The sequence below is a fragment of the Schistocerca piceifrons genome, chromosome 4 (genome assembly GCF_021461385.2).
Source record: "Schistocerca piceifrons isolate TAMUIC-IGC-003096 chromosome 4, iqSchPice1.1, whole genome shotgun sequence".
NCBI lineage: Eukaryota > Metazoa > Arthropoda > Insecta > Orthoptera > Acrididae > Schistocerca > Schistocerca piceifrons.
Genome location: NC_060141.1, coordinates 174,047,546 through 174,064,168, shown reverse-complemented (window position 1 = coordinate 174,064,168; position 16,623 = coordinate 174,047,546). Strand labels below are relative to the sequence as shown.

Here is a 16,623-nt window from a genome sequence, read left to right as displayed (position 1 = left end):
AGAGACCACAATTTGCCACTGCTCCACGGTTTGTAGATGCCTTGCATAAACTAGCGGTCCAATAAGTCTGCAAAAGGCACGTATAAACCTTGAGGCACAAGACTTAATACTATTACTACATCAAACTGAGAAAACATTGACTTAACAAAGCTATTAGATTTTATGCCTGAAGTGATAGTATTATCCAAACTTCAAGCCAGAGAATGTGCTTAATGATAGTGTTGACAACAAGGACGATAAAGCATTGGGAAGGTCATAATTGTATGTGAGGTGATTTTAGTATCTGTTCTTTAGGTTTTGATTCTAGTTTCACGATAATTACTAACTGCACAACAGTCAAAAAGGCGTTATTGCCGATACCTTACTCATGAATATTTTGTGGGTTATCTTTAATAATAATAATAATCCAAAATCTTAATTAAAATTTCATAACGCAAAGTGTGTGCATTATTTTTTAGACGAAATGTGTAGGATATTGAGTCTTGGTTAAGAACGATTCAAATCTACAAGATTGATGGTTTAGTTACAAATTAGTTTTTGCAAATATCTATTTTCCTGAAAATTTCATATCTGTACTTTGGGTCCTCAGTGCCTCAATTACTGGGGCCGAGAGGAAATTTAGTTGAACCACGAGAACATTTACTTACGTATTAAGAACGCTTGAGCAAGAGAACATGGGGAAACAGAGAGGGAGAGAGAGAGAGACAGCAAACGCAAGAACTCTTGTTTTCGCGGGGACAGTCATTATGTCTCAGCGAGAGTGTAACAAGACCTTTTTGCCTGTGGCTTCAAAGCGCTGGATTAAGGCTAAGCGTTATCTCTAAAACTAGATGACAGAAATGGCGGAAATACTTCAATTAGAGCGCGTGCTCCAAGTTTTCTTCTCTTTTCTGGATTATTGTCTGCCGAAAGATTTAAGAAGTTCGCTGATTGCTGACTCAAGATGGGCCTCGGCGATTGGATGAAGTCGCGCGAGGGCCCGGCGTCCCTTATCTCTGTAATTAAAGAACAACTCCGATTGCAGGCGAGAACTTTTCGTCGTCACTAATTGAATGCAAATTGGGTTAATTTATAAGTCTCACCTCAGTCAAAGACTTGCCGGTATTAGTAATCACAGATTTAAATCTGTTTTAATAGGTGATTCCCTTATGTGTACTTGCCTTGAAACTTACTGTAGAGCTCATCCAAAAAGTGCCTTATGTTGTAAAGTATTAAGGCTGGAATGTTAATAATAAATAACATAGGAAGATAATGAGCATTCTAGCTATCTTCGGAGCTAAGGACTACTTGTTACTTTATCTGTTTAGATCAAAGATACGTTATTGAGCTCAGAAAGGAATTCATTTACTCAATTTCTTCAGGATAAGGAACTAGTAGAAAGCAACAAGAAACGCTACAAATGATGATTAGACTGTCACTGATAAGCAGAGTATTAATGTGTACTCTAACTCTATAATTTTCATGTATGTACCTAATGAATGTGCAAACTGATTCTCTGGAATTTCCAATTATTTATTGTAATAACAGTCAAATTTAATCTCAATTCATTTCATATTTAACTGAATTACAGAATTTTCGTTACTGTACAACAATAACTGAAAATATAAAAATGAGCTGATACAATCGATAATTTGAAGAATATAGTAAAAGCAAAACATATTCATGGACTCACCGTTGGGCGGCTGCAGAAGACCTGCAAAAGAGAGACCGAACCTCATTAGATTAGAAATTTGTCATCACGTGAAGATAGACAGCAGTAATGTTTGCCCCAAAATGCACAGAATGAAATAAAGAAAACCGGGTCAGTTCGAACAGTGTGAAAAAGAATTATTACCAAACAAAAATGTCTCAGTATTATGCTGAATATTTTGGTTGTCTTTACAAACTATTTCTTTACATTTTGAAAGAACCTACGTTTCCTTCTCAAGTGAAATAATTCTGTAGTTCTTCATAATGCAGGAAGAAACTTTCTCGAATACATTTTATGTTATACAATTCTTTTTCCTTTTCTCTAATTGAAATTGGAGAACTGTCCACTAACTTCAGTATAAAACCTGACACTCTAAATGAACCTGAGACGGTGGAGAAATACCAAGTCTTACATGCAGAGCTATATAGTGCAGTAGTTAAAAGATTCACGTCAGTAAGTAGAGTAAAGGATACTCCCAACAATAAGTCAAAGTTTTAAATGATAAGACATCTTAGTTATGGATATCGAAACCATCCTTCTCTCTGCCAACTGTGAAATATTGCTAACGTCATTGGCTTAACATTACAATGACTATTGTTTACTTCTAGCGCTCGTTCCTCTGACAAGATTTTCACAATAAATCATTACGAGGAACTATTATAGCTTCAGAACTGAAAATGCCACTCTTTGGAGCCGCCGTTTGTTAATATTTTGTCTGCCTTAGACAAGTTTTACGTTTACTTGAATGCAATTCGAATTGTTCAGCACTAACAATACTGTCAGAAATTGTAGTCCAATTAAGTGTATATGCCGTAGCCAGATGTGTGCTCTTAGATCGAAATGCGTGCATCGTGAGATCTACTGCAGTATGACAAGCAAACTGAGGCAACACATTTGTGGAGCAGGAGAAGCTTTGCCTGAATATTCGCACAAAATGCCACGGATGGAGACTGAAAATGGCTTACTGCGTAGCTGGGAGTTGTTGGGCTACTGCAAGTAGAATTGACCGACGCCAAGAAGAAAAATTGAGCCCATACAGCAAGAGACGTGCAGGCCGTACTGTGGGTAGCGAAGCCGCCATAATTGTTCGCCATACCCAAGCCCACAGCCACCAGATAAGATTTTTATAGTAAATTTAATTCTTTACAGCGTAAACCGTTCATTTAAACTGTGTCTAATAATCTTTTTTGAACTTTATAGAAAGTGATTCACTCCGTTATCTCATCCTAATCAACACCCATATAGGGTTCCTTTCTAGTGTTTGATGAATCCGAATATCCTATTTTACAAACTTACTAAGTGCAAAGCTAACATAATGAGGTACCATTTGAACTGTTTTTGTGTCTTCTTAACAATTGAAAAGTTTTATAGTAAGTGTTTGCTTAAGTAAAATTCAATCAGAGTGTAACCAAGTTACTACGATTTGGTAAATCACTATACAGAGAACTGTTCATAGAATAATAGCTTTAGAAAGTAAATTCCAGTGAGACAGGGGTTTCTTGAAATGAAATGATCAGTTTTTTCTTTTATAAACGTAATGTATAAAGGTGTAGTAGTCAAGAAGAAATTCCAGTGTCTGCACCAATATTGTTTACGTGGAGTAATATTAATTTGGTGAACCAAATTAAGCAGTTGGAGGAAAGTTGGCTAAATTCATACTTCTACTTTTCCAGTACTTCATTTTTTCATTACCAAGGATAGGCTGAAGACCATTAGTACGTGTTTTGAACCACAAAGTGAACTTGGAACTGAGTTGTCCCAGCTTCAGTATAATATTATTCATATTGCGTTTCTATTTATCTGCTGGGTAAAAGCCTAGGGAAAGAACTGAATAGTCTGATTTACTTGTCCATTAGACACAACACACGGTCAAATCCAGCAAAACGGGTAACTCTATTGGTTAGCCTTTCCTATTAACAGGACTATCCTCCCATAATGTACGAGGGACACTCCAAAAGAAATGCACACTAATTTTTTTAAAATCCATCTTTTATTCTACATGTTTGAAAGTTTTACAGTGTGTAGATACATCCTTTAGGAACAATGTTTTCGTTTCTCCACATCATTTCCATCTCTCTCAACTACCTTACGCCATCTTGAAACCAGAGCCTGTATACCCACACGGTAAAATTCTGGATCAACCTGTTGGAGCCACTGTTTGGCAGCGTGCACAAGGAAGTCATCGTCTTCAAACCTTGTTCTATGAAGAGAGTCTCTCAGTTTCCCAAAGAGATGATAGTCACGTGGAGCCAGGTCAGGACTTGTAAGGTGGATGTTTCAGTGTTGTCTAGTTTTTTGATCGCTTCCATGGTTTTTTGATTGACATGTGGCCTTGCACCTTTTTTTACGGCAACACTTTCAGTATTCTGCAAACACTTCCTTCCCCTATCCCAACGTAGCTCACAATTCGTTCACTGTGATGCGTCTGTCAGCAGTCACCAATTCGTTAACTCTCTGCACATTGTCTGGAGTGTGTGCAGTACGAGGCCTGCCGCTGGAAGGACAATCCTCAATATTGCCGTGCCAGCTTTCGTCACGTAACCTGCTTGCCCACCGACAGACAGCTGTATCTCCATACACCTTTTTCAATCTCTTGTGGATGTTCCCCACTGTCTCTTTTTCACAGCACAGGAATTCTATGACAGCTCGTTGCTTCTGACGAAGCCATGCTGTGACGGTGCCACTCACGGAAACAGGATGAACTAAGTTTGAAAACAAACAGGAAGGATGTATCTACCCACTGTAAAACTTTCACACATGCAGAATAAAAACTGTATTTTTACAAAAATAGTGTGCATTTCTTTTGGAGTGACCCTCGTACTTTATTGGGAAACTGCACTAGATTTTAGTAAGAGCTTTTCCTATAACAGAATCTTTGATCTGTTGGGGTCTAGTATACGTGACAACATGGAGTCTGGGTTTTCTGTTATTTAGGTAAAAGCATATTAAATTACAATAATAGTCTTAGGGTTATAATGTGGCCTGATGGCTTAATGTATATCGTTCTGTTTTTTGGATGTGGCGACAGTTTATAGAGGTCGAATCTGCATCCCGAAGACCAGGACAGGGCTGACCATTTGTGACACCAGAAACAGAGGGGCGTTATTTAGATCTAAGGGCACGATGGTATCGTCTTATTATTGCATGACAGCCGGCATCTGGCAGCCACTAGACGTGTTGCACCGAGGCGAACGGTGTACAGAAGGCTTCGGCAGAGCGGCGTTTACTGTTGGAGACCTGCTGTTTGTGTACCTCTGATGCATCTTCACACAATGGAACGTCTAGCGTGGAGTCGTCGGCATGCCACCTCGACTGTCGAACGCTGGGCCAATGTTCTTTTCACAGATGCGTCCCCATTTAATCGGGGGAGTGATTCTCGACGGAGGCTACATGGAACTCGATTTTGGGACCCAAACATTGTGGAAAGAGATCGATATCGAGAAGGATCGCTGTTGGTGTGTATGGTAGTCACACGAACACTTCTTCACGAAATTGTACAGGTCAACCGGCATGGTTTAACAGCTGTCACGTATCGTGACGAGGTCGTGCGACCTTACGTACGGTTGTTGCGAGATGCTGTGGGCCCAGATTTCGAATTGACGGACGATAATGCTCGACTTCGTAGAGCACAGGTGGTTGATGTCCTCTCGGGAACGGAATATACTGAACCCATAGCGTGGTCTGCTCGCACTCCTGATTTGAATGTCAAAGAGCATGTCTGGAATGCCCAGGGAGATGTGTTGCACCACGTCAGCTTCCACCAACAGCTCTCCAAGGTTTGCGAGCAGATCGTCAAGGGGAATGGCGTTATTTCCTCAACATAAGATTGATGACGCTGAGGCCGAGCAGTTCTAGGCGCTTCAGTCTGGAAACGCGCGACCGTTACAGTCGCAGGTTCGAATCCTGCCCCGGGCATGGATATGTGTGATGTCCTTAAGTTAGTTAGGTTTTAGTAGTTCTAAGTTCTAGGGGACTGATGACCTCAGCAGTAAAGTCCCATAGTGCTCAGAGCCATTTGAACCATTTGGAAGTGTGCAGGCGTCTAGGAGTAAACCAAAGCGATGTTGTTCGGACATGGAGGAGGTACAGAGAGACAGGAACTGTCGATGACATGCCTCGCTCAGGCCGCCCAACAGCTACTACTGCAGTGGATGAACGCTACCTACGGATTATGGCTGGGAGGTGCCCTGAAAGCAACGCCACCATGTTGAATGCTTTTCTTGCAGCCACAGGACGACGTGTTATTACTCAAACCGTACGCAGCTGGTTGCATGATTCGCAACTGCACTCCCGACGTCCACGGCGAGCTCCATCTTTGCAACCAAGACACCATGCAGCGCGATACAGATAGGCCCAACAACATGCCGAACGGACTGCTCAGAACTGGTGTCACCTTCACAGATGAGTGTCTCGTATGTATTCAACCAGACAATCGTTGGAGACATTTGAGGCAACCCGGTCAGCCTGAAAGCCTTAGACACAATCTACAGCGAGTGCAACATGGTGGAGGTTCCCTGCTGTTTTGGGGTGGCGTTATGTGGGGCCGACGTACGCCGCTGGTGGTCATGGAAGGCGCCGTAACTGCTGTACGATACGTGAATGCCATCCTCCGACCGATAGTGCAACCGTATTGGAAGCATATTGGCAAGGCATTCATCTTCATGGATGACAATTTGCGCAAATATTGTGAATGACTTCCTTCAGGATAAAGACATCGCTTGAATAGAGTGGCCAGCATGTTCTCCTGACATGAACCCTATCGTTCATGCCTGGTATAGACTGAAAAGGTCTGTTTATGGACGACGTGACCCACTCTAAGGGATCTACGCCGAATCGCCGTTGAGGAGTGGGACAATGTGGACCAACAGTGCCTTGATGTACTTGTGGACAGTATGCCACGATGAATAGCGACATGCATCAATATCAATGCAAGAGGATGTGCTACCGGGTGTTAGAGATACCGGTGTGTACAGCAATCTAGATCACCACTGCTGAAGATCTCATTGTCTGGAGGTACAACATGCAATGTGTGCGATGAGCAATAAAAAGGGCGGAAATGATTTTTATGTTGATCTCTAATACAATTTTCTGTACCGGTTCCGAAACTCTCTGAACCGACGTGTTGCTAAACTTTTTTTGATGTGTGTATTTGCAAGGAAAACACAACCTGTGTCGGATATTACTGAAGACATGATTTCTATTTTGTTCAACAATTTTACACTGTGTTTAAGCTTAAATTACTTGAAATTTAATTTCTTATCTCTGAATTGCTAGGAAATCCTTTACATGATTGAAGTATTTTTCTTAAGGGTATGCTCTTCACTGTAATTTAAAATTTTTCATGGTTTTTTTCATCTTTTTTTTTCTTTATACTGTGTGGTAATTCAGAATAAGCCTTTGCTCTTTATATAGAAATCCGTTTTGCGTCAATATTGTGAGCGTGTTTTTTGTGCGCTGAATGTGTTCCTTCCATCTAACTTTCTCCTGGTGATCAACATTACTTCTAGAATATTCAAACAAGGAAATCGAAAAATATTTAGGTTTCTATACAAAAGCTTGTAAGAGGCTTTGATTTTAAATTTATTTTTGTGTTTTAAAGTTGATTTTGAGATCATATGGCTCTTCCCAGAGAATGACACATATCGCAGCAGCGAATTTGTTTGGGCAAAGTGCACCATCTTTGACTTCTTATTTTCTGTCTACTTGAAAAGAATTTTCGTGCAGTAGCAAATGAAATTTAATTAGCAATCCAGATATTGCGCATGCTTGTTACGTATTAGAGGGTGTTGCACATACAATCCAAGGAATTTTGTGGCTCGTACATTTTCAAAGGAAGTAGAAAGTGGAGTATGCATGAGTAGCCCATGGTTGCTATGGTAACTCGTAAGGCGATAGAAACCTGCCGCCACTACGAGAGACAACTGGATAATATCTGCGACCGTCTCTAGAACAATACTGGTACAAGCAAGCCGTCGAGGACCCAGCGGACTGAACCGCATGACCGCTCGCCGCTCGCGTCTGCACGCTTAACGAACCTCGCAGCCACACTGCCGTGGCCAGAGGAAATGCAGCGCAGCTTTGGCTTTACCGCGCCCTGTTGTCCTCTAACTTCCCAAGCGCTACATAATTAATGGTACCGCCAACAGTCGACCAAGTGTCGGCGCATTGCACTGCTTCACGGTGACATTGGGGGAGAGGGTAGTCTGTAACGGACACGAAATGTGAATGCGACAAACAGTCACTACACCCGAGTTACTATTCTGACAATTCGCGGAACACTTCTGTTCGTGTCATCTTAAGGGCGGTATACATTTCAGCCTCCCATTGAGGTGCATCTACATCTACATGGATACTCTGCAAATCACATTTCAGTGCCGGGCAGAGGGTTCATCGAACCACCTTCACAATTCTCTGTTATTCCAATCTCGTATAGAGTGCGGAAAGAATGAACACCTATATCTTCCCGTACGAGCTCTGGTTTCCCTTAATTCATAGTGGTGATCATTCCTCCATATGTAGGTCGGTGTCAACCAAATATTTTCGCATTCTGAGGAGAAAGTTGGTGATTGGAATTTCGTGAGAAGATTCCGTCGCAACGATAAACGCCTATGTTTTAATGATGCCCAGCCCATATCCTGTATCATTTCTGTGATAGTCTCTCCCATACTTCGCGAAAATACAAAACGTGCTGCCTTTCTCTGAACTTTTTCAATGTACTTTGTCAGTCCTATCTGGTAAGGATCCCACACCGCGCAGCAGTATTCTAAAAGAGGACGGACAAGCGTAGTATAGGCAGTCTACTTATTAGATCTGCTAATAAAACGCAGTCTTTGGGTAGCCTTCCACACGACGTTTTCCATCTGTTCCTTCCAATTTAAGTTGTTCGTAATCGTAATACCTAGTTATTTAGTGGAAGTTACGGCTTTTAGATTAGATTGATTTATCGTGTAATCGAATTTTAACGAGTTCCTTTTAGCACTCATGTGGATGACCTTACACTTTTCGTTATTTAGGGTCAACTGACACTTTTAGCACCATTCAGATATCTTTTCTAAACCGTTTTGCAGTTTTTTTGATTTTCTGATGGCTTTATTAGTCGATAAACGACAGCGTCATCTGCAAACAACCGAAGACGGCTGCTCAGATAGTCTCCCAAATCGTTTACATAGATAATGAACAGCAATGTGCCTGTAACACTACCTTGGGGAACGCCAGAAATCACTTCTGTTTTACTCGATGACTTTCTGTCAATTACTACGAACTGTGATCTCTCTGACCGGAAATTACATATCCAGTCATATAACTGAGACGATATGCCATAAGCACGCAATTTCACTATGCGCCGCTTGTGTGGAACGGTGTCAAAAGCTTTCCGGAAATTCATAAATACGGAATCGATCTGAAATCCCTTGTCAATAGCACTCAAGATTCATGTGAATAAAGAGCTAGTTGTGTTTCACAGGAACGATGTTTTCTAAACCCATGTTGACTGTGTGTTAATAGACAGTTTTCTTTGAGGTAATTCATAATGTTAGAACGCAATTTATGCTCCTAAAATCTGCTGCATATCGACCTTAAAGATATGGACCTGTAATTTAGTGGATTACTCCTACTACCTTTCTTGAATATTGGTGTGACCTGTGCAACTTTCCAGTCTTTGGGTACGGATCTTTCGTCGATCCCGAGCGGTTCTAGGCGCTACAGTCTGGCCATCACAATCTGTCCTCGGTCAAACTCAGATCGCCGTCCTTCCCCATTCTACACGAGGACAGCATTCCCCATTCTACACGAGGACACCTCACTCACTGACACTAAATGGACCGTGCGTGTGTCCGACTAGTTCGGTTGTCATAGCATTCTGGCTGATCAGTGTAAGTGTAATTCTGTTTTGGGCAACCATCACTAAGTGAAATCTATCTATCTATATACTACTATGCTTTTGTGTTGTTGTTCAACATGTGTGCGACGGCAGGTATTCTACAAGTGTCGGTGTGGGAAATTTTCAAAATACTATATCTCGAAAATGACTAGCACATAAATCGTACAACAAACATCACAGACATTCTACGCTGTCCTATTTTTAATCTGTTAATGTCAAGAGGCAATTTTTTTTAAAAGGGTATGTTTGAACAAAAAAAACACTGTCTAACTTTTATTACCAATTCAGTCTGAGAAAATCGCACATCTATAGCACTTTACATAATTCCGCAGTTGTATGATATAAAAATTTGATGTAACTCTGTCAGCAACTTCTCTGACGCTGACATTCGAGTTATCGTCAACTGTACGAAGAATTGCCTCGTCCATTGCAGGTGTCCTCGTCGTTCTAGGTCTTCCCTAGTAGCGAGTCAGAGGCTGGAATGTTTCGTGCTCCCTAAGACGCCGAACAATTGCTTCGAACGTCTTCCTGTCGGGACACCTTCTTTCCGGAAATTTGTCTCGATACAAACGTACCGCGCCACGCCTATTGCCCCCTGCTAATCCACACATAAAATGGGCATCTGCCAACTCCGCATTTGTAAACATTGCACTGACTGAAAAACCACGTTCGCGATGAACACTAACCTGTTGATGCTACGTACTGATGTGCTTGATGCTAGTACTGTAGAGCAACGAGTCGCATGTCAACACAAGCACCGAAGTCAACATTACCTTCCTTCAATTGGGCCAACTGGCGGTGAATCGAGGAAGTACAGTACATACTGACGAAACTAAAATGAGCTCTATCATGGAAATTAAGCGTTTCCGGACACATGTCCACATAACATCTTTTCTTTATTTGTGTGTGAGAAATGTTTCCTGAAAGTTTGGCCGTACCTTTTTGTAACACCCTGTATATATCGGGCTAAATATCTCTCGAAATAAGCGTCAAACGAAAAAAACTGCAAAGAACGAAACTCGTTTAGCTTGAAGGGGAAACCAGATCGAGCTATGTTTGCCCCGCTAGATGGCGCTGCCATAGGTCAAACGGATATTAACTGCTTTTTTTTTTTTTTTTAAATAGCAACACCCGTTTTTCTTACATATTCGTGTAGTACATAAAGAAATATGAATGTTTTAGTTGGACCACTTTTTTCGCTTTGTGATAGATGGCGCTGTAACAGTCACAAACATGTGGCTCACAATTTTAGACGAACAGTTGGTAACAGGTAGATTTTTTATATTAAAATACAGAACGTAGGTAAGTTCGAACATTTTATTGCGGTTGTTCCAATGTGATACGTGTACATTTGTGAACTTATCGTTTCTGAGAACGCATGCTGTTACAGCGTGATTACCTGTAAATACCACATTAATGCAATAAATACTCAAAATGATGTACGTCAACCTCAATGCATTTGGCAATACGTGTAACGACGTTCCTCTCAACAGCGAGTAGTTCGCCTTCCGTAATGTTCGCACATGCATTGACAATGCACTGACGCATGTTTTCAGTAGTTGTCGGTGGGTCACCATAGCAAACATCCTTCAACTTTCCCCACAGAAAGAAATCTGGGGACGTCACATCCGGTGAACGTGCGGGATGATGTCGTCCAGGATACCGAGCCGCATACATAGCACACACCCGTTGGGCATTTTGATGGTGCTTCGGCGACCAATCCACCTGTCATGAAATATGGTATTCAATACCGCTTCAACAGCAAGCAAGCTATGTACCAGACATCCATCATGTTGGAGGTACATCGCCATTCTGTCATGCAGTGAAACATCTTGTACTAACATCGGTAAAACATTACGTAGGGAATCAGTATACATTGCACCATTTAGACTGCCATCGGTAAAATGGGGGCCAATTATCCTTCCTCCCATAATGCCGCACCATACACTAACCTGCCAAGGTCGCTGATGTTCCACTTGTCGTAGCCATCGACGATTTTCCGTTGCACAATAGTGCATATTATGCCGGTGAATGACGCTTCGTTGCTAAATAGAACTCGTGCAAAAAATCTTTCATAGTCAAGTAGTTTATCTCGTGCCCAGAACTGTACACGACGTTCAAAGTCGTTACCATGCAATTTCTGCTGCATAGAAATATAGTACGGGTGCAATCGATGTTGATGTAGCATTCGCAAAACCGACGTTTTTGAGATTCCCGATTCTCGCGCAGTTTGTCTGCTACTATTGTGTGGATTAGCCGCGACAGCAGCTAAGACACCTACTTGAGCATCATCATTTGTTTAGGTCGTGGTTGACGTTTCACATGTGGCTGAACACTTCCTGTTTCCTTAAATAACGAACTATCCGGCGAACGGTCCGGACACTTGGATGATGTCATCGAGGATACCGAGCAGCATACATAGCACCCGCCCGTTGTACATATTGATCACAATAGCCATTCATGAACACGATATCGACCTTTTCCGCAATTGGTAAACGGTCCATTTTAACACGGGTAATGTATCACGAAACAAATAGCGTCCGCACTGGCGGAATGTTACGTGATACCACGTACTTACATGTTTGCTAACAACAAGTTCGTTGTGCATTACAATGGGAAAGTGTCGGTTGTATGGTTTTGCAGATGTGGTATGTAATTACCGGTATTGCGGTCAACAATCTGCTCTTACCTGGTAAATTTATGCCTAAAGTCGATTATATCTGCACTAAAATAAACCTGAACGTGAGACTTGTAAGACGACAACTGCAGCCTGAGGCTATATGATTTATTGTTAATACTATTCTTAACCGCTGGGCGAGCCAGAAACGTGTTAGTAATACAGCGTCGAATGCCGCTTTCAAGACGGAATCTATTCCTTGACGTATCTCTCTTGTTTGTGACAAATCGTGTGTGAACAAAGCAAGTATTCTTTCCTTCGTACCCTTGTGTTATGTCCTTGCATTCGTCGGTTATTTTGACACCAGTTTATTCGGGATCAGGACATTAAATTACATTGTGATAATAAATGCGTCCAGCGGAATGGTTTCTACGGGGTTTGGATACGATTCAAGGACGTGCGTACTACGTAAGCGCAGTGCAATGAAATCGGTGTGAGGTGGCTTAGTGGTAAGACATGATAGATTGATTGGCAATTCATACCATAAAAAGTAGTTCAAATACAAGTGTTAAAACTATTAAAATATAAAACTTAATGAAAAGTCTAGTAGTCTATTGTAGCTATATTTTTTAAGTCGATTAGAGACCCGCATAACCGGTTTCGCAACTTTTAAGTCGCATCTTCTGGTGTATATCAGTACAGAAATTGTTTTAAATTAATGCTTTGATAACTAGGAATTGCAGTTATCTGAGGTATCTTAATTAAGTGAATGAATACAAATTCTATGTCATGTGGTATGGAAGTAGTTACAGAATGCCGCAGAGTAATAGTTGGCGTACCTAGGCAAAGTTCTCAGCCCTCCTCAGTTAATAAAAACCATCATCAATGATGAATGTCATGTCTGAATCACTGAAGAATAGTATTAGGAATCACAAACTGATCGTTGATTTACAAACAGTAAAGCAGTAACTCAAATCAAAAGGAGATGGGGACCGTCTCCATGTAAAGTGGAACAACTGTCAGGAACGGTACTGACATAATATTAACGATAAAAATTAAGAAAATTTAATGTATTTAAATTTACTGACAATTATTTTGACTGATTTGAGGGCCACCAATGACCGAAAGGACGAAGCTTATGATGTCGGCCAAACTTACCGAAAGCCAATATGCTCATGAGTGTTTGTCACCAATATAGCAGCTGACGAAACGGCTGTGTGTTATCGAAGGGTGTACGGTGGCTGCCGTCCTGCTACTGAGACGGTGAAGGTAATTGAAATAACACGGAAAACACGGAAGATAAGAGTTGCGGTCACCATGGGAACTATTAGACTCGACTTTATGTGTTACATGGAACTCAATCTGGTAATAATAATATTATATTGTTACTAAGATGAACTACTTATTTCTGAACTATTAAAACAGTTTATCATTAAGTGAGTCGGATGACCTACATGTGGGCGGGTAGTAGGAGTAAACATGAATATTAAAACGCAAAAAAACCTGTAATAGGGTAATAACCATCTGGTTACATCATGAGACCCCTAGCTTCAAAAATTCAAATAATAAAAATTGGCCACTGAAGTTCTTTGCCTTAACTCCGTTTCATCGTTGACAGTATTATCAGGGGACGTCTCATGGACTTAATTATATCTATCTCCTCGTGTACGTTTATGAAAATATCATTTCTTTCTGAATGTAGAATCTCCATGTTATTGTGGAGATCTGAAAAAGAATGTTGATTATCAGGTAAGTGAGATGTTAGCGAGGATTTCAAACTGCTCACGCTGAGGTGTTCTCTAAAGCACTTTGCCCATTGTACATTACAGAAAATTGTATGAATCTCTATGTTTTTATGTGGGTTGCTGATTGAAAGTTCCCTGTATCTATACCTGACAACTACATTCTGTAGGGTAAAAAACGCAGTATTTGTGTCATTCTTTTTTAAATGTTTACCTATTCTTTCTGAGAAAGGACCTTAGCAGGCAATGCAGTGGTTGTTCTTATTGTTCCGCCTAACTCGTGAGAAAGAGGTAGCAATCATGGAATGATTACTGGAAGAACTTGAATTGTTCAAGATTTACGAATTGATTTTGTGAACAAAATACATATCGTAACCATTAACAAGTGCAATACATTGCACAACCTGGTATTCCTACTTGAATACCTGGGAGGTTAGGGAGACTTTATGGAGGCGGTAGAGAAGCGAACGAGACGCAGCTTTTTCATATTTCATGGGATGATTTGAAGAACGATGAAACGTGGTGTCTGTGTTTGACGGTTTACAAGTGTTGTTATTGCTGAAGTGGTCTCCAGTCCTGAGACTGATTTGATGCAGCTCTCCATGCTACTTTATCCTGTGCAAGCTTCTTTATCTCCCAGTACCTACTGCAACCAAAATCCTTCTGAATCTGCTTAGTGTATTCATCTCTTGGTCTCCATCTACGATTTTTACCCTGCACGCTGCCCTCCAATACTAAATTTGTGATCCATTGATGCGTCAGAACATGTCCTACCAACCGATCCCTTCTTCAAATCAAGTTGTGCAACAAGTTTCTCTTCTTCCCAGTTCTATTCAGTACCTCCTCATTAGTTATGTGATCTACCCATTTAATCTTCAGCATTCTTCTGTAGCACCACATTTCGAAAGCTTCTATTCTCTTCTTGCCCAAACTATTTATCGCCCATGTTTCACTTCCATACATGGCTACACTCCATACAAATACTTTCAGAAACGACTTCCTGACACTTAAATCTATACTCGACGTTAACAAATTTCTCTTCTTCAGAAACACTTTCTTTGCCATTGCTAGTCTACATTTTATATCCTCTCTGCTTCGATCGCCATCAGTTATTTTGCTCCCCAAATAGCAAAAATCATCCACTACTTTAAGAGACTCATTTCCTAATCTAGTTCCCACAGCATCACGGGATTTAATTCGACCACATTCCATTATCCTCGTTTTGCTTTTGTGGATGCTCATCTTAAACCCTCCTTTCAAGTTACTGTCCATTCCATTCAACTGCTCTTCCATGTCCTTTGCTGCCTGTGACAGAACTAAAATGTCATCGGCGAACCTCAAAGTTTTTATTTCTTCTCCATGGGTTTTAATACCTACTCCGAAGTTTTCTTTTGTTTCCGTTACTGCTTGTTCAACATATAGATTGAATAACATCGGGGAGAGGCTACAACAGTGTCTCACTCCCTTCCCAACCACTGCTTCCCTTTAATGCCCCTCGGCTCTTATAACTACCATCTGGTCTCTGTACAAATTGTAAATAGCATTTCACTCCCTGTATTTTACCCCTGCTACCTTCAGAAATTGAAAGAGTGTACTTCAGTCAACATTGTCAAAAGATTTCTCTAGGTCTACAAATGCTAGAAACGCAGGTTTGCCTCTCCTTAACCTATCTTCTAAATAAGTCGTAGGATCAGTATTGCCTCACGTGTTCCAACATTTCTGCGGAATCCAAACTGATCTTCCCCAAGGTCGGCGTCTACCAGTTTTTCCACTCGTATGTATAGAACTCGCGTTAGTACACTACTGGCCATTAAAATTGCTACACCAAGAAAAAATGCAGATGATAAAGTGGTATTCATTGAAAAAATATATTATACTAGTACTGACATGTGATTACATTTTCACGCAATTTGGGTGCATAGGTCCTGAGAAATCAGTACCCAGAACAACCACCTCTGGCCTTAATAACGGCCTTGATAAGCTTGGTCATTGAGTCAAACAGAGCTTGAATGGCGTGTACAGGTACAGCTGCCCATGCAGCTTCAACACGATACCACAGTTCATCAAGAGTAGTGACTGGTGTATATTGTGACGAGGTAGTTGCTCGGCCACCATTGATCAGACGTTTTCAATTGGTGAGAGATCTGGATAATGTGCTGGCCAGGGCAGCAGTCGAATATTTTCTGTATCCAGAAAGGCCCGTACAGGACCTGCAACATGCGGTCGTGTATTATCCTGCTGAAATGTTCGGTTTCACAGGGATCGAATGAAGGGTAGAGCCACGGGTCGTAACACATCTGAAATGTAACGTCAACTGCTCAAAGTGCCGTCAATGCGAACAAGAAGTGACCGAGACGTGTAATCAATGGCACCCCATACCATCCGCTGAAGAGTGAAAATCTCATTCTGGAAACATCCCTCAGGCTGTAGATAAGCCATGTCTCCACAATATCCTTTATTTCAGGAGTGCAAGTTCTGCAAGGTTCGCAGGAGAGCTTCTGCAAAGTTTGGAAGGTAGGAGACGAGGTACTGGCAGAAGTAAAGCTGTGAGGACGGGGCGTGAGTCGTTCTTGTGTAGCTCAGTTGGTAGAGCACCTGCACGCGAAAGGCTAAGGTCCCGAGTCCAAGTCTCGGTCCGGCACACAGTTTTAATCTACCAGGAAGTTTCAAACCAGACGAAACTTGTAGGTTTCAC

The 16,623-nt window shown here is 41.3% G+C and overlaps 1 protein-coding gene across 1 annotated transcript in view; it reads right to left on the bottom strand.

Annotated features, from left to right (window-relative positions):
- LOC124795700 overlaps positions 1–16,623 on the bottom strand; it is a 673,305-nt gene that overhangs the window by 86,702 nt on the left and 569,980 nt on the right. Inside the window, exon 6 of the mRNA XM_047259781.1 lies at positions 1,673–1,693. Within this exon, the coding sequence (XP_047115737.1) occupies positions 1,673–1,693 (21 nt within the window). The remainder of the gene's footprint in view (positions 1–1,672; positions 1,694–16,623) is intronic.